Below are 22,155 nucleotides of genomic sequence, written 5' to 3' on the forward strand. Positions count from 1 at the left end.
GGGAAATGGAGCCCACGCGAGAGCCGAGGATTCTGGGAAGTGTAGTCCTCAGAGCCTGTCTGCGCTCCCGGTCAGGAAAGGGCGGTTCGGGGCGGGGTCCTCTCTGCATCTGCATACAGATGTCAGGCGGACAGACCACAGGCAGGACCCGCTAACGTCCCCTGTCATTCACGGAAAGTGCACGTGTGCCCGGCCTGTCTAGGCAGCTGGAAGTGTGTCCGTGAGAAAAACAAAGATCATTGGTTGCTCCCTGCTCTCCAGAACTCTTTGAGGAGGTGAAGCACATACATAAGCCATGAACATCCTATATAATAAAAGCCCACTATGGCAAGTGTCCGGTAGGCCAGTTGTCCATTCAACCAATCAAAGTGTAATATGCTAATGATATGCTAAGGCCACTCAACTGCTCGCTATGACATGCACTGACCACCAGAGGGCAGATGCTCTGACCAGTAGGTTAGCTTGCTGCTCGGGTCCAGCCTCTCAGGACTGAGTGAGAAGGGCCAGACACACCCTGGAGCCCTCCGAAGTCCCTCCATGGCTGGCCAACCTCCCGCCCCAGTTGTGCACTGGTGGGGTCCCTCGGCCTGGCCTGTGCCCTCTCACAATCCGGGGCCCCTCAGGGGATGTCAGAGAGCCAGTTTTGGCCCCACAGTGGAAGGACCAGTTACTGTGACATGCACTAACCACCAGGGGGCAGACGCTCGACACAGGAGCTGCCTCCTGGTGGTCAATGGACTCCCACAGGGGGAGGGCCGCTCAGCCAGAAGCGGGGCTCACACCTGGCAGCAGCAGTGACAGGAGCCTCTCCCACCTCCGTGGCAGCACTAAGGCTGTCCAACTGATGGCTTACCTAAGCCATCAGTCGGACATCCCCCAAGGGTTTCCGTACTGCAAGAGGGCACAGGCTGGACTGAGGGACACCCCACCCCAAGTAAATGAATTTCATGCACTGGGCCTCTAGTAATTATATAACTTGTGTAGACAAAAAGGGACACCTGATTAGCTCAGGGGAGGCCTGCTTGGCAGCCTTGCAAATGCAGAGACCTAAAGTAACCACAAAAGATGGTCTAAAACTAAACTAAAACTTTTAAGACTAAAGAGCAGTTTATGGTGTGTAGCCATGTCCAAGGCCGGTATCTTCCAGACAAAGGTCAGTCTTTACCTTAACTGAGCCTGACTGTTGTCTTTTTGCATCTATTGTAACATATTGTTGGAAGGTCAAAGTCATTTTCCATTTTCCAGACCCCTCAGAGCACAGGTACTGCTCTGCAGATATCCCCTCACTGTTACTGAGTTAATTGTTGACTGTTAACTGTCCTGCACCCACCTATGTAAGAAAGCACATATCTATCATTTCACTTTTCATCCAATCAATCCAAGCTTTCCCCACTTTGATTTCTCCCTAATCGATTACCAATGGATTTCATATAACCCACTTATGTCTCCTCCTTAGATTGCAATGTATCAAACAAGGTGCATTCTCTCCAGAGCATTATCTCAATCCGTTGAAATTCTGCTTCCTGGCATTTGTCGATGATTTGGCTCAAATAAACTCACAAAAATTCTTCACAGGTTTGAATGTCTCTTATGTTAGGGTTGCCGAAGGAGGAATGCACGAGGCCAAAAGGGGTAAAGAATTATGAATTTATTAGGTCATCTGGATACCAGATGGGCTGAGCCCCCAAATGGCGCCAGCACCCAAAGACGGGGAGTCAGAGGTTTTTAAAGGACTCTAGGTGGGCTTTTTCTGGGCGGAGAATGCTCTGTGCAGGTCTGGATTCTAGGAAAGTCTGGAGGAGAGAGATAATGGTCTCAGCAAGTGGAATGTCCGTTGTGAAGTGGCTTACAGGTCAGTTCCCAGGGGAGGGAGTATTGATTCAATTATTTGATCAGTTCAATAGCCATGTTTTTTGCCAGGTTTTAGCTTCTAAAAACCCTGATAACATCTTATGTTGACACTTTTTAGATTAGAATATAAGTGTTATGGGGAAAAGCGAAAGCGCAGAATCAAGAGGGTGGCCCCTGCAGTCCACAGCGTGAGAATGGAGGGAAGAGACCCGAGCAGCATGGGAGGGGAGGGGCAGTCCAGGCACTGAGAAACCAACTATAATTTTTAAAATTTTACTAATGGAACACGTGTCCCATTTGAAAGGTTGATAATTTTTTTCTTAAGTAAAAGAAAAATGCACTTGATGCCAACCACGCAGAAATAAGCAGTTAACATTTTGGTGAGCATCTTTTAACAGACCTCTGAACTACACATATTCATTATCAGTCTATCACTGCAGCTATCATTTTAACAAAACGGGATATTGCAAATTGCAATTGTAATTATGTTGGTTCTTTCTCCTCTTAAAAATATGTCTTAAACATTTATTTGAATTTGCCAATAAGTATTGCTCCTCAGTCGTGTTTTTTAATGGCTTCAGTTCATGCCATTTCACCTAATTAATTCTGTTGGTTAAATATATTTAACTAAACCGAGTTCATTTATCCTATATAATAAGAGAGAAATGTGCGAATTAGGCCAGGGCATCATGACCAGCTCAGGAGGCTGTGTCATGACCAGCTCAGAGCATGCCCCTAACCCCAGCCGACACACACAACACACCAGGGCTGGGGGCAGGCTCCAAGCGGCTGCAGCACAGCTTGGAGCCCGCCCCCAGCCCCGGTGCCACCCAGCTCCAAGGCCACTCCCGCTGGGGGTTTGTGGGCAGGCACACTGCGCAGCCTGCCCTGGGAGCCTTCCTGCCCTGGGAGCAAGGCCCCCAGTGGGAGTGCTGCACCACCCAGCTCCGAGGCCACTCCTACCAGGGGTTCGCAGGCAGGCATGCCACGCCACCTTCCCTGGGACCAAGGCCCCCAGCAAACCCGCTCAGGGGGACATGCTCCGAGCCACCGTGGCCAGACTGTGGCTTAGGCCCACTCCCCATGGGCTGTCCCTAAGCTGTCAGTAGGACATCCCCTGAGGGCTCCCAGGCTGGGCTGAGAGACACCACCCAGTGCAAAATTTTGTGCACCAAGCCTCTAGTTCAAATATATTTAACAAAACCCCTATTGTTAGTTATATTATTTCCAATTTTTTGTTCCATTAATATCCTTGTAGCTATATCTTTGGAGATTATTCTCTTACTTCAAATTTCTTGAAATTGTATTGCTAAATCAAGGACTATTAGAATTTTAAGCACATTGCCTAGTTGTTACCAGCCAAAGTTTGTGTGCCCAACACTTCCAAAGGCCAAAACTCAAAACATCAGAATTTGGAATAAGGAAAGGTTTATTGATCAAGGAGGCGCCAACTGAGAAGATGGGCATCCTAATCTCCAAATCCATTTTAAGAAAGTAACAGAATTAAGGCTTCTTTTATGTTAAGGGAAGAGAAAATGGAAAGAGGAGGGCAGTTGGAGGCCATCAGGCTGTCAGGGGAGGGCAGTTGGGGCGATAGGGCCGGAAGGGGGGGGGTAGTTAGGGGCTATTGGGCCAGCAGGGGAGGTCAGTTGGGGGCCATCAGGCCAGCAGGGGAGGGCAGTTGGGGCCATAGGGCCTGCAGGGGAGGTCAGTTGGGGGCCATCAGGCCAGCAGGGGAGGGCAGTTGGGGGCCATAGGGCCTGCAGGGGAGAGCAGTTGGGGGCTATTGGGCCAGCAGGGGAGGGCAGTTGGGGGCCATCGGGCCAGCAGAGGAGGGCAGTTGGGGGTATGCGGAGGGCAGCCTATCAATGATTCTCTCTCATTATTGATGTTTCTATCTCTCTCTCCCTCTCCCTTCCTCTCTGAAATAAATAATAAAAAAACAACAACAAACAAATAAAAAATTAAAGTGCTATACTCAAAGCACTATAATGAATCAAGATGAAATTCTAAAAAATTTTCAAGTAACCCATGGAAAGGCAAGAGAAGAAAAACAGAAGAATGAGAAGAAAATAAAACTAAATTCTAATAATAGCTTAAAAAGTATGCTAATGTTCCCTGGCCGGTTTGGCTCAGTGGTTAGAGTGTCGGCCTAAGGATCGAAGAGTCTCAGGTCTGGTCAGGGGCACATACCTCGGTTGCAGGATCCCCAGCCCTGGTAGGGGCCTGTGCGGGAGGCAGCCAATTGATGTGTCTCTCTCTCAGGTCTAAGAATCTCTCTCTCTCTCTCTCTCTCTCTCTCTCTCTCTCTCTCTCTCTCTCTCCCCCCCCTTCTTCCTCCCTTCCATTCTCTCTAGAAATCAATGGAAAAAATATCCTCAGGTAAGGATTTGAAAAAAAGTATGTGGCTCTAATAAGCCAGTCACAAAAAGACAAATACTCTATAATTTTGCTTATATGAGGTACTTAAAGGAGGCAAATTGTAGAGACAGAAGTGGTTGTCAGGAGCTGGGGCAGGGGGTGGGGGAATGGGGTATTATTATTTAATGGGTACACAGTTTCACTTTTACAAGATGAGTTTTGGCAGTGGATGGTGATGGTGGTTGTACATTGTGAGTGCACTTAATACTGAACTGTACCCTTAAAATGATTAAGATGGTAAATTTCACATTACGTATATTTTACCACAATAAAGAAAGGGAAGAATGCTGCTGTAAACATTCTATACAGGCTAGTACACCACTTCATGAGCTGTTCTAGGGTTTGCAGATGCCTGTGGATATATGAGGGCTTCCCTAGGGGTACATAGTTTTAAGGCCACAGTTTCCATTTGTACTCTCCTACATAAGGAAGGTTCTCTTCTCTCTTCTTCATCACTTTTTTTTTTAAGATATGTTTTTATTGATTTTTAGAGAGAGAGGAAGTAAGAGAGATAGACAGAAACATGAATGAGAGAGAACCATCATTGATCTGCTGCTTCCTGCATGGCCCCCACTGGGGATCAAGCCCACAACCTGGGCATGTACCTTGACTAGGAATTGAACATGACAATTTGGTTCCTAGGTCGAAGCTCAATCACTGAGCAACAGCAGCCGGGTTCCCTTTATTTTCTTTAATCCTTACCCGAGGATATGTTTATTGATGAGAGAGAGAGAGAGAGAGAGAGAGAGAGAGAGAGAGAGAGAGAGAGAGAGAGAGAGAAATAGCAATCGGTTGCTTGCCATATGCTCCCTGACTGGGAATTGAACCTGCAATTTAGGTAAGTGCCCTGATGGGGAACTGAACCCACAACTTTTTTGTATATGCGATGATGTTCCAACCAGCTGAGCCACCTCTTAAAGAGCCCTCTTCCCACTCACCAGAGAACTCTTAAAATAATGCAGTGCCCTTGGTTGTAAAACTCTGGCATACCACACCCAGGGACTACTGAAAACAGTCTTCTAGGAAGACTTCTTTCCTAGGTTAATGAAATGCCCCAAACATGGGGTCATATTTCTGTTAGCAGGGAAGTATTGCATTAGAAATGGGGTATACAGGCATTTAAGAGGCTCTGAAACCAGATATTTCAATAATTTTGGAGTTGTAACTTTTTTTTTAATTAAATCTTTATTGTTCGGATTATTACATTTGTTCCTCTTTTTTCCCCCCCATAACTCCCCTCCTCCCAGTTCCCGCCCCACCCTCCGCCCTCACTCCCCACCCACTGTCCTCATCCATAGGTGCACGACTTTTGTCCAGTCTCTTCCCGCATCTCCCACACCCCTTTCCCCCCCAAGAATAGTCAGTCCATTCCCTTTCTATGTCCCTGATTCTATTATAATCACCAGTTCATTCTGTTCATCAGATTATTTATTCACTTGATTCTTAGATTCACTTGTTGATAGATGCATATTTGTTGTTCATAATTTGTATCTTTACCTTTTTCTTCCTCTTCCTCTTCTTAAAGGATATCTTTCAGCATTTCATATAATACTGATTTGGTGGTGATGAACTCCTTTAGCTTTTCCTTGTCTGTGAAGCTCTTTATCTGACCTTCAATTCTGAATGATAGCTTTGCTGGATAAAGTAATCTTGGTTGTAGGTTCTTGGTACTCATCACTTTGAATATTTCTTGCCACTCCCTTCTGGCCTGCAAAGTTTCTGTTGAGAAATCAGCTGACAGTCGTATGGGTATTCCCTTGTAGGTAACTGAGTTTCTTTCTCTTGCTGTTTTTAAGATTCTCTCTTTATCTTTTGCTCTTGGCATTTTAATTATGATGTGTCTTGGTGTGGTCCTCTTTGGATTCCTTTTGTTTGGGGTTCTCCGCGCTTCTTGGACCTGTAAGTCCATTTCTTTCACCAGGTGGGGGAAGTTTTCTGTCATGATTTCTTCAAATAGGTTTTCAATATCTTGCTCTCTCTGTTCTTCTGGCACCCCTATAATTTGGATGTTGGTAGGCTTGAAGCTGTCCCAGAGGCTCCTTACACTATCCTCGCATTTTTGGATTCTTTTTTCATTTTGCTTTTCCGGTTGGGTGTTTTTTGCTTCCTTGCATTTCAAATCATTGACTTGATTCTTGCGCTCCTCTGGTCTGCTGTCGGGAGTCTGTATAATATTCGTTATTTCAGTCCGTGTATGCTTAATTTCGAGTTGGTTCCCCAATATAACATCGAGGGTCTCATTAGTTTTCTTGTAGATCTCATTAAGTTTATCGGCGGCTTCTAAACAGTTCTTGAGAGACCTTAAAAGTGTGGTTTTGAACTCTAGATCTTCCATTGACAATTTTGTCCTGTTTCTTTGCCTCCGCATTTTGTTATGCTTCCTTGGTGCACCCCCTAGTGGTCTTTGTGCGCAGTCTTATAGTTAAACCTTGATTGTTGTAGCTAATTCCAGGGAGGGTTTGACCTCCAGGCCAAGTGGCTATGAGAATCAGCTGTGTCAGCAGTGAGAGAACTTCTGTCCTCTAGGGAGGTGCTAATCTAGCCTTTGCCTGAGGCTATCCGGCAAATGCCTCTGTGCAGGGCTTGGGCAGGGCGGGTCGCACAGGATCAACAGGGTGGGCCAGAGAGAGCAGTTATGGCGGCTCTCAGTCCTGTCCCCAGGGGCTCTGCCTCTCTGAGTCCCAGCAACGGCTGCAAAGCTCGGAGAGAAAGCTGCACTCGCTCTGACCGAAGCCAGACAGTCCCGCTTCTCCCGTTTGAGTCTGGGTCCCTAAAGACTCGCCTGGATCTGGAGCTCAGAGTCTGCGACTCCCTCCCGATTGAAAACGCCAACCGCGCCCTCCGCCGCCAGCCCGCTCCGCGCACTCCGCACCTCAGAATTTGACTTCAGCACTGTGCCTCCTCTGAGTGTCCGTATGCGTTTCTCTTTCCTCCTAGTTGTAGGACTTCCACTCAGCCAGCGTTCCTGTGGTTCTGGGTGATGTCCGTTCCGTTTTTTAGTTTCACTTTTGAAGTATTTGTTCAAGGCAGCAAACTCCGGCGTTAACCTATGCCGCCATCTTGGTTCTCCTGGAGTTGTAACTTTTTTTAACAATCCCTTCTCATCCATTGAACAAGCATTGCCAAATTATGGACTGTTTTTGAGGGTATGTGTTGTGAACAAAGCAATGAGGGCTCTGCTAAGGAAAATATTGAGACTTCCAGTCAAGAGAGCAGTGGAAGTAAACATGGTACTCACCTCCTCCAACAACCACATCAAAATTACAACTAAACTATAGAACAACCATTATTTAGAATCGCCTGAAATAGAGCAGAATGGAAGTCCTACAACTTTGAAATTAAAGAAGAAGCCACACACACACAAAAAAGAAGCCACCTTGAGACTGGTAGGAGGGGTGGAAACTTGGAAGGGCTGATCCCACACCCAAGTGTGGCAGATAAAAATCAGAAGACATCTCAGCTGTGGAGGTGCCACCTGAGGAGTGAGGGGTCCCAGTCACATACCAGGCCCCCAGCTCAGGGTTACAGTGACAGGAAGAGAAGTCCCCATAACTTCTGGCTGTAAAAACCAGTGGAGTCTGTGGCTGAGGGAGATGGAGGCTCCTGGAGTCCCAGGCAGTTCCTCTTAAAGGGCCTGTGCACATACTTACTTGGACTCATTCCCTCTGAGATTCAGTGCTGAGGCAGCAGCTTGAAAGGCATGAGGACCTATGAGGAGGAACTGAATTCTCTGCATCCAGGTGTGAGCTGGAACGGCAGCTTTCTCTCCCAGACGGAAGTGCAGCAGAGGCCATTGTTCCTTTAATGCACTCTTCCCCCCACAGAGCCAGCAGATTGCACCATATCTGAAACTCCATCAATCTGGCTCACATTGTTTGCCCCACCCTTGTGATTCCCTGAGGCCCTGCCCGACCCAACTTTCCAGCCCACCCAAACTGTTTCCAGTGGCTTTACCATAGGAATAGCCTATGTTGGCTCATGCTTCTGATTTCCCTAAAATTTCTCAAATAAGCAACCTCTGGCCTCAGCGAGCCCCATACCTCTCACTAAGTGGCCACAGGCTCAACACTAGCAGCAGCCAGGGTTGGTTCACAACATGGCCTTGCCTGGCACCTCCAAGCCCAGCACAGGAAGCAGCCATCATCAGATTGCTTTGTAGATTATGCCTGATGGCCCCAAGCAGAACACAGGCGCTGGCTGACCTTGGCCTGCACCTCCCAGGAAGCCCCAGAGTCAACACAGCCAGTGGACACCTTCTGACCACATCGAAGTGCCACCACTCAGCCACCTCCACAAGTGACACAGTCAAGGTATGGGCTTGTTGGGTACCAGAGCCCTGCTGAAGTAAGTCTTGCTCTGTGGGGAAGGTCCCTGCTCACTGATCCTCCGCTGTGCTTGGTGGTCAGTGAACACAGCCAGTCCTTGCAGCTGATAAGCCAGAGCAAATCCCTCCTGTTGATGTGCCAACAGCATTCAAGACTCAATCACAACAGAAGGGTTTACAGCCCACATGGCGGGGCACTACTTGAGTACCCAGCTGGGGTGATCAGGAAGGCTGTACCACTGGACCGTACAGGACACCTACTACATTAAGCCACACTACCAAGCCTAGGAGACGTAAGAGCTCTACCTATACATAGAAAGAAAAAATGCAGGGAGACTAACAAAAGGAGGAGACAAGGAAACATGGCCCAAATGAAGGAACAACAAAACCCCAGAAAACAAAATAAAATGGAGACAAGCAATCTACTAGATGCTGAGTTCAAAACACTGATTAAAAGGATGCTCAAGGAACTTAGTGAGGACCCCAACAGCATAAAAAAGAACCAGGCAGAAATAAAGACTACACTCACTGAAATAAAGAATAATTTACAGGGAATCAATAGTAGAGTTGGTGAAGCCAAGAACCAAATCAGCAATTTGGAATATACGGAAGGAAAAAACACCCAATCAGAACAGCAAAAAGAAAAAGTAATTCCCAAAAATTAGGATAGAGTAAGGAGTCTCTGGGACAACTTCAAGTGTACCAACATTCACATAATGGGGGTGCTAGAAGGAGAAGAGAGAGAGCAAGAAATGAAAAACCTATTTGAAAAAATGACAGAAAACTTCCCTAATTTGGTGAAAGATATACAAGTCCAGGAAGCACAGAGAGTCCCAAACAAGATGAATCCAAAGAGGTCCACACCAAGACACATCATAATTAAAATGTGCACAGTTAAAGACAAACAGAGAATCTTAAAAGCAGCAAGAGAAAAGCACTTAGTTACCTACAAGGCGGCTCCCATAAGACCATCATCTGTTTTCTCAAAAGAAACATTGTAGCCAGGAGGGAGTGGCAAAAAATATTAAAAGTAATGAAAAGCAAGATTACTCTACCCTTCAAAGCTATCATTTAGAATCAATGAACATATAAAGAGCTTCCCAGACTAGAAAAAGTTAAAGGCATTCATCACCAAACCAGTATTATATGAAATGTTAAAGGATCTTCTTGAAGAAGTAGAAAATAAAAAACTATGAATAATAAAATGGCAACAAATGCATATCTACCAACAATAAATACATATCTATCTACAATTGAATCTACAAACAAAATGAACAAGCAGAACAGAAACAGACTCATAGAAAAAGAGAACTTTTTGTTGATTGGCAGATGGGAGGGGCATTGGGGGAATGGGTGAAAAAGCTGAAGGGATTAAGAAGTACACATTGGTTGTTACAGAATAGTCATGGGGATGTAAAGTACAGCATAGGGAATGCAGTCAATAATCCTATATAATATAAGCCTAATATGCTCAGTGTCCAGTCATCTGTTCAACCAATCAAAGCATAATATGCTAATGATATGCTAAGGCTGCTCAACCGCTTGCTATGAGGTGCATTGACCACCAGAGGGCAGATGCTCCAACTGGTAGATTAGCTTACTGCTGGGGTCCAGCCTATCAGGACTGAGTGACACAGGCTGGACATGCCCTGAAGCCCTCCCACACACCCTCCCCGGCTGGCCAACCTCCCACGTCCCTCCCTGGCCCTGATCGTGCACTGGTGGGGTCCCTCTGCCTGGCCTGCGCCCTCTCACAATCCAGGACCCCTCAGGGGATGTTGGAAAGCCAGTTTTGGCCCGATCCCGCAGGCCAGGCCGAGGGACCCCACTGGTGCATGAATTCGTACATTGGGCCTCTAGTATTCTAATAACTAGGCGTGGTGTTGGATGGGTGCAGGATTTATTGGGATGATCACTTATTAAGTTACTAGAGGCCTGGTGCACAAAATTCGTGCATGGGGGGGCTGTCCTTCAGCCTGACTTGCACCCTCTCCAATCCAGGAGCCCTCAGGGGATGTCCTACTGATGGCTTAGGCCCGCTCCCTGTGGTTCTCTGCTCTCTGTGGGTCCTGCCTGCTCCACACCAATGTGCAAGCAGGCCCTGCTGGGTGCTGCCTGTGGGCTGCGCTTGCCTGCTCCTGGGTCGCTGGGTGTTGCCTGGAAGCCGCTCTTGCCTGCTGGGCTCGTGTTGCCAGGGCGACACCACCAGGGTCCCACCCCAGCTGCTATGGTGCCGCCATCTTTGTTGTAGAGTGATGGTTAATTTGCATATTACTCTTTTTTAGATAGAATGTAATGTCTTGTCACTGGGGTGAATACCTGAAACTAACATAATAATGTATGTCAACTGCAATTGAAAATAAAAAATGATTTTTTTAAAAAAGAAAATATTGAATGCTTCAAATGGCAGAGAGTTTTTGAAAATAAGCAATAGATGACATGAAAAAATATTTCAAAATGGATGTCAGTCAGGACCTTAGTGGGCTTACTTGCTAATGTCAATTCTGTCTGCAGCTCTGTAGCTCAACATTCATCCACAGAAGGGCTCATTAACTGTCCAACTTGTATTTTTCCAACACCACCAAGCAGTTAACTCAATTGTGACACTATTTGCCTGGTTAAAAACAATCCCAGCTGAAAGCTTTCCTGAAAGAAAAGATTTATTGAGCCATATGCTAGCCAGGACCTGGGGCATACAGTCTAAAGTACCAGCAGCCAAGAAGGCATGGAGAAGGCAAACACATTTACCATCCTTGAGCTGATGGGGCTTTTATACAAGGTGTTTCGGGAAGAAAGATGCAAGTTGTTTTTGTGGATAAATAAAGGGAAGTAACTTTTCAATGGAAAGTAACTTCACAGAGTTATCTGATCATACATTCCTACCTGGGCAGGTCATGGTGGGGATATAACTTCTCTGGTAAAAGGCTCATCTTTGTCTTAGGCAAGTCCATTGTTTCGGTACATCTAGGTTAACGCACCTTTGAAATGCCTCTTTCAGGCCCTTCCTTCTAAAGCGTGACTGCCCTTTCAGACACCCTCTACAGGAGAGGACCCTCCAGGGAACACATAACTTTGCTAACCTGTGACCTGATCCCTGCCTCTCTCCCACCTTCATGTAATCTTCCTGAGGGTCTCTTCTTAATTCCAAGTTAATAACAGAAACTAGAAATTGTTATTTTCTGGAGCATTTGTCTCAGGCTGGGAGACTTGGAGAGTCTTGGGAAGACAGGGGTATTAGAGAGAAAGAATGTCATTGGAGGCAGAGTGCTCTGAGCCTCGGGATTTTTATCATGTCAGAACATTCTTGAAGTGTCCTTATAACATCACTAACTTTGAGGTTAGAGTATCCTGGGAGGTGAAACTGTTTTCAAAGAATCAGGACGTCTTGGAGGTTGGGGTGACTGGGTGATTCAGAGTCCTGGAAATTCTGGGAGTACAGAGCTGGCAGGGATTTAAGGTAGATCAGCATACCCTGTTGATATCTGAATGTGTGAAATCAGGCATTCTAAGTAGGTCAACGTTTTCTGGAGAGCTGGTGTCCCTTGAGAGTTTGAATCGATTTGAATAGACCTGTCATGGAGTAGAGTGTCAAGGTGTTCTTGTCGGGAATCAGAGCTCTTGGAGGAGCAGAGGATGCTAGGCAGGAGTGACGACAGTATCCAGGGAATCAAGATACTTGGGCAGTTCAGGGAATGTTATGGAGTAAGTCTCTTTATTTTTTTTTTCTTTAAATATATTTTATTGATTTTTTACAGAGAGGAAGGGAGAAAGATAGAGAGTTAGAAACATCGATGAGAGAGAAACATCGATCAGCTGCCTCCTGCGCACTCCCTACTGGGGATGTGCCCACAACCAAGGTACATGCCCTTGACTGGAATCGAACCTGGGACCCTTGAGTCCGCAGGCCGACGCTCTATACACTGAGCCAAACCGGTTAGGGCTGGAGTAAGTCTCTTATGGGGAATGGTTTCCTTGAGAGGCCAGAATTTTTTTGAGGGTTAGAAAAATCATATTTTTTATTCAGAAGGTGCTGGTGAGTCAAAGCTGTTCTGGGCTGTCTGTGTGCTGGGAGTAGGAGGAAGTGTCAGTGATTATGGTACCTGTTGAGAAGCCTAGGGCTGAGAGAGTCAGAGGGCTCTAAAAGGTTAAAGTGTCCTGGCCTCAGATGTCCTGATGTGCCAGGGAGCATCAGATAGGGTGCCCTGGGAGATCAGGCTATGTCTTTACCTGGCCAACAGGGTCAGGCCTGTATGATCAAAGTATCTCCTGAGTTGGATCGGGGGTTGAGTGGTTTTTTAGTGTCAGCATGCCCTTGCAAGATTAGAACCAACCAAGGATTCTGAATGGACTTAAGGGCAGGATGCCTTTGAGTGTCTAGATCAGCCGTGGGCAAACTATGGCCCGCGGGCTGGATCCGGCCCGTTTGAAATGAATAAAACTAAAAACTAAAAGACCGTACCCTTTTATGTAATGACGTTTACTTTGAATTTATATTAGTTCACACAAACACTCCATCCATGCTTTTGTTCCAGCCCTCCGGTCCAGTTTAAGAACCCATTGTGGCCCTTGAGTCAAAAAGTTTGCCCACCCCTGGTCTAGATCCTTTAGGTCAGGAAATTCCTTATAGGGTCAGAATTTCCAAAATCTCTATAGGTTTGGATGTCCTAGAGTGTCGGGGAGTCCTTGTGAGTTTAGCCCACCATGCTGATTGTAAGGTACTCAGGTCAAAACTTGCTGGAGGGCCCATTAGTCCTAGAGAGTGAACGCATTCTTTGTGCCCTAGGAATCAGGAATCTGATAGGGTCAGAATGAGTCTCTTAGAAACTCTAGTAACTATAACAATGACTGCACGAGGGGCGGGGGGGGGGGGGGGGGACGAAGGGTCCCTCAGCCCGGCCTGCACCCTCTCCAATCCAGGACCCCTCGGGCCTAACCCAACAGTCAGAAATTCCTCTTGCAATTCAAGACCGCTGGCTTCTAACCACTCACCTGCCTGCCAGCCTGATCACCCCTAACCACCTCTGCCTCGCCCCCCGCCACCGTGGCTTTGTCCGGAAGGATGTCTGGAAAGCTTCCAGTCTATTAGCATATTACCCTTTTGTTAGTATAGATTAGTATGGATAACAAGGTAGAATTTTCATCCATTCTTACTATTTCAGGCATAGTCCTAAATCCTCCTCTCTTCTGAATTCTCAATCACTACTTCAGCGAGTAGGCACAGGTGGTCCTCATTATTTGTGGATTCTGTATTTGCAAATTCACCTACTCATTAAAATGTATTTGTAACCCCCAAGTCAATACTCTTTTGCTAGTGCTCTTTGGCATGTCTGTGGTTATTTGTACCATGCGCTGCATGGAGGGGTGAAAAATTTGAGTCTCACATTCCTAGGTGAGGTCAAACAAGGCAACTGCTCTACCTTTTTGTCTCAGCTCTCATACTGTATACAAGTGTCTTTTGCAGTCTATTTAGTGCCGTTATTTTTCACATTCTTGTGCTTTGGGGGGTAATGTTGCTGCTTAAAATGCATCAAAGCTGAAGTGCCATCTGGTGTTCCTAAGTGCAGGAAGGCTGTGACATGCCTTGAGGAGAAAATACATGAGCTTAGATGAGCTTTGTTCAGCACGAGTTATAGGACTGTTGGCCAAGAGTTCAATGTTAATGAATTAACAAAATGTGTTAAGTAAGGGGTATCTTGAAACAGGAACACACATGCAACAAGGTTATGTATTGACCAGTGGACAAAAATATTGTGTCCAGAGGCTAACAGGAACCTATTTCCCATAGGAGCAGTGGTTCAGTATTCACTAATTCAGTGTTTGTAGTGACTTTATGCAACATCTCAAATAAAGAAACTGTGTTAATTACCCCAGGAGATAATGTTATGGCATGGAAATATGAAATAATGAGCTCAGAATCACATAGCTAGTACAAGGTATAGGCAGGATTTGAACCCATGGCAGACTGGCTTCAGAACCTATGCTCTCTTCCTATCACATCACTCTGTTTCTTATAAGACAAGAGGTTCCTGATCAGGATTCCTTGAAGGTCAAGGTTGGGGGGATCAGGGTGTCCTAGAAAACCAAATGCCTCCAATTACGTGTAGACAGGGTTGGATTTCGGGTCAGGTTTATGCTTAATATTGAATTGCCAGTTCTGCCTTCGGGCATCCCTTGCAAAGGGGCGAAGTCCTAAAGTAAAGTTGAGTCTTACGAGTTCACCCCAGGGACAGAGTGTTTCCTTTATTATTATTAAAATTTATTTTGACTGAGTCAAAATAAATGACTCAGACCTCCATGGTGGGTGAGTGAATCTCTGGGGTGCTCCTGCTGAAGTGGCAGGTGTGGGGGCTCCATGCCTGGGCTCCGTAGGGCAAACTCGCCCTTTCTTTGGCTTACCCAGCCTCCTGAGGGATTATGATATTCTGGGATGTCAAGTCAAAGTTATGTCTCAGTATTGTAATGGGGTGACTCGCGGAGACAACCACCAGGGACTCAGATCAAAATTTAGGAGCCTTTATTAAGCTGGCCAGCGACTACAGTTACAGCACCCAGCCGAAGCAGAGGCTGAACTTCAGCGCCGACTACAGGAGTTACATTTTATTATTAAATTCTGTGGAGGCCCAGAGAAAAATGTGTCTTTCAAATTCTGGGCCCCCAATATGGAGGAAACTCTCTTTATTTATACTTTTTCCAGTCCTTTGTCTCCCAAATTTGGAATGAGACTTCCGGGCCTTCTGAGCAAGAAGGCTTGCGTGCTGGGAAGGGGCTATGAGACCATATCTCAAGGCCTGGCCTGATGTCAGTACCTTCCTATCTATGTGTTTTAGGAACAGACAGCACAGCATGACCCGTCTAGTCAAAGCTCCAGATATGCAGCCCAACACAGTATCCTCTGAAAACAGGACTAGTGGATCAAAGTTTCTTTGTAATATCAAAATGTCCTGGGAAATTAGGCTGTCCTGGGAGGCTGGGCAGAGTTCCTGTGTAGTGTTAGGGGATCTTGAGGCGTCAGGGTACATTGGATTTCAATGCTTGCTTGTGGGTGCAAGTTGACTACATGTTACTGGGTCTCTGGAGGTCATGGCTGTCATGGAGCTCAGGTTATTCTAGGAGGTCACAGTATATCTTGGGGTAGAGGGAGAGGGGCTGGTATCTCGGGTCAGTGTTTCTCGACTTTAATGTTATTACGATCGAATGTGCCTCCTTCCAGTTCATACATTGAAGCCCTAACCCCAGTGTGAGGGTATTTGGAGATGGGGCCTTTGGGAGGTGGTGGGGGTTAGAGGACATGGTGAGGGTGGGGCTCCCACGATGGCATTAGTGCCTTTGTAAGAAGAGGAAGAGACTCCAGAGCTGGCTCGCTCCTGCACTGTGGAGACGCTGGCTGTCCGCAACCCGCAACCGAGCTCTCGCCAGGATCTGGATCAGTGGGCACCTTGATTGTGAACTTCCCTGGCCTCCAGGACTGTGAGAAACAAACGTCTAAAGTTTAAGCCACCCAACCTTTGGTTTTGTTTGTTAGTTTGTGGGTTGGGGGGGAGGTGTTTTTGTGTTTTGTGTGTGGTGGGGGGCGGGGGTTGTTTGTTGGTTTGGCAGCCTGAGTTGATGAAGACAAATGTACATTCAGTTCTCCTGGGGATCCTGTTGCAATTCAGATTCTGGTTCAGTAGGACTGTGGTGGGGCCACGATCCTGCATTTTTAACAAGCTTTAAGATGTTTCTGATGCTTTTGATTCATGGACCATATTGTAAGTCTCAAGATCCTAGAGGATTATGATGATTTTCTGTCTTAACTTGTCAGGGTGCTTTTAAAGGATGTGTGTGAAGGATTAGCATGACCTTGAATCAGACAGTTGTATGGGTGCAGTGTGTTCTAAGGGGGTTAGGATGTCCGCTTTGGGGCAGTGTGTCCTGAGAGCTCAGAGCTTCATAGTGGGGACAGGGGATCTCCTAGTGGAGGTGGAATGTTCTGGGTTTCAGTGTGTCTTAGAGTCCCCTAGATTCCTGGGATATCAGGTTGTCTTTAAAGAGTCAGGATGTCCTAGGACAGTGATGGCGAACCTATGACACACGTGTCAGAGGTGACACGTGAACTCATTTTTTTGGTTGATTTTTCTTTGTTAAATGGCATTTAAATATATAAAATAAATATCAAAAATATAAATCTTTGTTTTACTATGGTTGCAAATATCAAAAAACTTCTATACGTGACACGGCACCAGATTTAAGTTAGGGTTTTTCAAAATGCTGACACGCCGAGCTCAAAAGGTTCGCCATCACTGTCCTAGGATGTCAGAATGTACTTCCTGGGTCTGTGTAGCCTCAAGACCAGAGTATTGTGGGTGTCAGGGTGTCCTGGCTACTCTGGGATTTTGGGTGAATCCAGGTTTCCTTGAGCAATCCAAATGTTGGAATGTCATGGGAATCCCAGTCTCCTGCGAGTCCTGAGGCCCAGGGGGTTCAAGGTGCACCTGGAATTCAGATGCTGTTCAGGGTCAGAGTTTTCTGAAAGTCTAGGCAACCTTGGAAGATTGCGGGGCCCTGGATGAATGAGGCAGTGACAAGTGGAGGAGGAAGCAGAGGGCACTGAGAACTGTGGTGTCCTGGAGACTCAGCCGGCGGCTCAGGTTGTCCTCGGGGGTGTCTGGTGTATTCTGAGAATCAGGGTACCCTGGAGGGGCCAGAATGCACTTGTATCTCTTAGTTTCTTAGTTGTCTGGACACAGGCCTGTGGGTAGCACCCACGGGCTGAGATGCCAGGCAGGCCCTGCTCCTGGCCCCCGTTGCACCCTCCCCCCAGGTGGGGTTCTGAGGAAGGGTCTTAGGAGGAATGCATTTTCTCCTCCTTCCCCTCCACTCCCAGCAGGGGATTTAACAGGACAAAAGAATGTTGTCCTCTGGGAACAGGAGCTCTTGGCCCCAGTCCCTGGACCCTCCAGCAGAGCACCTTCCCTCATCCGGCTTGTGATCCTCCCCTGATGAAGGGCTCTGGTGACCAGGCCGTGATTGGATGGGCCCACAGGGCGAGGAGGAGGTCATTCCTTCAAGACTCGGGAGACAGAGGTGGTGTGGGGTTGCAAGCTGGGCAAAGAGGCAGCTGAGAGCAAAGGGAGAACGGTGTGCGGGAGCGAAGGGGCAGGGAGAGGATAACAGAGGCAGAAACAAACAGGGGGAGGGCAAGACAGAGAAAGAGGTGAAGCTCAAGCAAAGAACTGGGGGATTTAAAAAAAAGAGATATCTATCTATATCTACAGAGAGAGAGAGAGAGAGAGACGAGAGAGAGGTATAAACAGAGGGCAGAGCGAGGTAACAGGCATAGAGGGAAAACAGGAAGAGAGACTGCCCCGATTAGAGACTCTTAGAGACTCGGACACAGGCCGGGACTGTCCAGGGTGCTGCTGTTCGGCATGGAAGTGGAAGGGAGGCGTGAGCAGGGTAAGCCAAGGAAGGGGCGAGTTTGCAGCAGCCTCTGGCTGGAGAGCTGCCCAGCCGCCAGGACTCTGACCTCCACGGTGGGTGAGTGAATCTCTGGGGCGCTCCTGCTGAGGCGGCAGGTGCGGGGGCTCCATGCCTGGGCTCCGTGGGGCAATGGTTTCACACAAGGAAGGTGAAGAGAAGAAATAGAACAGAGCCCTACAATGTTAGAGCCATGGGGACCCGGGAAAGCCTGGGCCACTCCTTCCCTGGCGTTGCTGAGCTGCTGAGCGGCTCACCTCACTGGTGTGGGCACAGGGAAAGCTGGGCCTGTCTCCTGGCTCTGACCTCAGTTTACCCACTGCACCGCCTTCTCTGAAGGAGGGAGCTGGAGGGGCCAGGGTTTGGGATCTGAGGAGAGCAGGGGACCAGTGGCTCAAGGCATCCGTGTCCCCAAGGCCGAAGGTGGGCACTGGGTGGGGCCAGGCCCCTGGGTCCCACAGGCCCCTGGGATGGGGTGCCATAGCTCCAGACACCTCCTCTTCTCAGAGAGTGCCTTCCAGGTGTTTCTTTTCTCTCCCTGTTCTCTCTTCCCTGCAGGCTCTCAGACTAATTAGTGTGGGGGCTTAGGGAGCCTGTGGGAAGGACAGACAAGCCTTTCCCACGAGCTCAGGTTCCTGCAGCCGAGTGGCCCAGCCAGGGCCGGAATAAGGGAGAAGATGAAATGAAGAGGGGAGGGTGTGTCTGAGCGGAAGAGGGGGAGCGGTTTGTCTTCCCCGGGAGCGGTGCAGAGGATAGGAGCAGTGTAACGAAGGTTTCGGTGAACGTGAGCCCCAAGATAGGGACAAGTAATGGGTCTTAGAGACCTGGACAGTTGGTTGGGTGTCAGAGCAAATAGGGCAGCCACAGGGTGAGACACAGGAGGCGGCGCGGTGCAGGGGGTGGACCTGGAGAGTGGGATGGGGTGGGCATGCCCTGCAGAGGCCAGGCTGCCAGAGCTGAGTGCCCAGGAGGAGTGAGTCTGAAAAGTGGATCCCACGCGGAGAGTCAGCCTGGCTTAGGAGACTTGAGGTGAAGCAGGGCCAAGGCTGAGCTGGGTCCAGCTGGTTATGAAAGCTGCAGGGTTTCTGTCGGGGCAGAGTGTATATGGATAGCATGGAGGCTCTGAGCAGAGCGGGGACAGCACCAGTGTCGGGAATGAACGGTGGGTCCACTGGGCAGCATCTCTCCCTCCCTCCCTCCCTCCTCAGACCTGAGCGCCCAGCCCTGCAGGAGCCTCTCTGGTGTGGGAGTGGGGACACCACGGCTTTCCCCGCAAGGACAGAGAGGCCACCTGCACTCCCGGCGCCGCCACCGCACCACCTTCAGCCCCGCACAGCTGGAGCAGCTGGAGTCAGCCTTTGGGAGGAACCAGTACCCTGACATTTGGGCCCGAGAGGACCTGGCCCGGGACACCGGTCTCAGCGAGGCCAGAATCCAGGTGATGGATTCTGGGAAGAAGTGCGGTTTGGGGGCTGAGGAACTACTGGGACACACATGCTCACAGGCATCATGACCCCAACTTAAAATTCACCAAAATATAGCCCATCCAACAGTCAACAGAACCTCCTCTGCTCGGGAGTGTCCCTGAGTTAACCCTAGTGCTAACCTAATCGAACTTGCATTTCAGCACCTACCCCCACCCTTAACAGTGATGTGAATTCCAACAGAAATTCAATCTTAACTCTTCACCTACATACAGACACATAACCTTGTCCCTAACCATGGCCTCAAAACTCAACCAGCCTGAGGCTCCCTCAATTCTAATTGTGGAGTTCATCAATCTTAAGCATAAACCCGACCCTAAATCCAACCCTGTCTGCAACAATTCAACTTGTCCATTGTCTGAATGTCTAATAACCCCAGGGGAACTGTCTTATTCTCTGGGGAGGGAGAAATGCCATGGTGTCATATTTATCTCCTTCTTGTTGCAAGTTAACATTTCTTACCCAAAGTTACAGTAGGGCAAATGTAGATACAAGTTGGGGATAACAGTGTGCGTCTCACTTTGTCAGTAGGTCTGGCGCAGACATGGCTCCTGGAGAGCGTTACTTCCTGTGGTGATGTGGGAGACATTTATGCCCTGTGCCTATTCCTTCTGCCACTGGGGAGGGCGTCGCATGTAACAGTGCCACCTAATGGAGAGGAGGGCTCTGACATGGCTATTCTCCCCCCTCAGGTCTGGTTCCAGAACCGCAGAGCTAAGCAGAGGAAGCAAGAGCGGTCACTGCTCCAGCCACTGGCCCATCTGTCTCCTGCCACCTTCTCTGGTTTCTTGCCCGAGTCCCCTGCTTGTCCCTACTCCTACTCCACACCATCTCCACCGGGGACCTGCTTTCCTCACCCCTACAATTATGCTCTTCCCTCTCAGCCCTCCACAGGTGGTTCCTTTGCTAGACCCCACCAGTCCGAAGACTGGTACCCCCCCTTGCACCCAAACCCCGCTGGTCATCTTCCCTGTCCCCCACCACCACCCATGCTTCCTCTCAGCCTTGAGCCACCAAAGTCCTGGAACTGAGGTCAAACAAGGGCTAATAAGGTAATTAATTTCCCAGGAAACGGAGAAAACTAGGTGGTTCCTTTCCTTCTGAGTAAAGTAGAAGTATGGTGAGGGGCAGCTCAGAAAGTAGAATTTAAAAAATGGGAGGTCATGATCAAGGCTCACTGAGGTGATTGAGAGAATTTAGGGAGGTGAACCTACTGGAAGATGCACACAAGCCTCAATGGAGGCGACTGGGGGAAGGGTAGTTTTGATGGAAGCAATTGTTGCTGCTGACAATAGAAAGGTTTGAGGGAGATAGAGCTTGTGGGGCTTCATTCATTGAGGTCATGATTCAAGATCTCCATCCGAGCCATTGCTAGCTGATTTCAAGGTTTTTGATTGAAAGGCTACCCATACATTCCTTCCCAATCACCCACCCTACACCCCAAATTAGTCACTCACTTTTGTTCATTCTGTCCTAGAAATATCTCTTGAATTTATTCTTCTCTTCTCCATTCCAGCAGGCACTGCTTTTGCTAGCTCAATATTTTCTAATTCTCAGTGGTTCCCTTAGCTTCAGTCTTTCTGATTCCAACAGACCTTGCAAATTCAGTCATCAAAGAATGGCTCCCAAATGTCTTATAAAAAAATAAATAAGATCTGATTCACTTGGCCTGTAAGAGACTTAACATTCTTTCAACCTAACTTTTAAGTTGAATGCATATTTTATTTTCTTGTGGGGTTTTTTTTTAAAATTGGAACAAAGGAAGAAGATGTGTGTGTGTGTTTAGATACCATAAAGACTGTGCAGAAATCTATATGGTGTAAGCCAGGCAGTTCCATTTATAGAACTGTTTTTTATGTAGTTACATGATGTGATGGTAGTGTTTTAAATTAGGAAACCCCTGAGAGATTGTACCTCCTATCAGTGGTCGGCAAACTCATTAGTCAACAGAGCCAAATATCAACAGTACAGTGATTGAAATTTCTTTTGAGAGCCAAATTTTTTAAACTTAAACTATATAGGTAGGTACATTGTTATTAACTTAATTAGGGTACTCCTAAGGCTTAGGAAGAGCCACACTCCAGGAGCCAACGAGCTGCATGTGGCTCAAGAGCCACAGTTTGTCGACCATGGTCCTAGTTGAAATAAACTATAATAAATCATGCTCCAGAAAAAGGAGGGGACTTCCAGGCAAGATGGAGGTGTAAGTAAATGTGTTACTCACTTCTTCCCACAACCATCAAAATTACAACTAAACCACAGAACAACCATCGTTCAGAACCACCTGAAATCTGGCTGAATGGAAGTCAGATTTCATTCAACTAGGGAATTAAAGACACGGTCACATCCAGACTGGTAGGAGGGGCAGAGACAGGAACAAGCTGGTCCCACACCCATGTGTGGCAAATAAAAATAGGTCCCTGGCCAATGTGATTTAATGGTTACAGCATCAGCCGTGCACCAAAGAGTCTCGGGTTCAATTCTGGGTCAAGGGCACATACTGGGTGGCAGCTTCAACACCTGGCCCCGGTCAGGGGACATGCAGGAAGCAACCAATCAATGTGTCTCCCAGCGATGTTTCTCTCTCTCCACTTCGCTCCCCCCATCTCTTCCACTCCC

General features: G+C 47.7%; 1 protein-coding gene across 1 annotated transcript; it reads left to right on the plus strand.

Moving 5' to 3' along the window:
• Positions 1 to 18,003: 18,003 nt before the first annotated feature.
• Positions 18,004 to 20,567, plus strand: PROP1 (PROP paired-like homeobox 1; the record flags this gene model as incomplete). Its single annotated transcript, XM_081092663.1, has 3 exons — positions 18,004 to 18,112; positions 19,261 to 19,490; positions 20,229 to 20,567. 3 exons carry the CDS (start codon positions 18,004 to 18,006, stop codon positions 20,565 to 20,567), a joined length of 678 nt encoding a protein of 225 aa, XP_080948789.1.
• Positions 20,568 to 22,155: the final 1,588 nt, after the last annotated feature.

The sequence above is a fragment of the Myotis nattereri genome (genome assembly GCF_964212035.1).
Source record: "Myotis nattereri genome assembly, chromosome: 5".
NCBI lineage: Eukaryota > Metazoa > Chordata > Mammalia > Chiroptera > Vespertilionidae > Myotis > Myotis nattereri.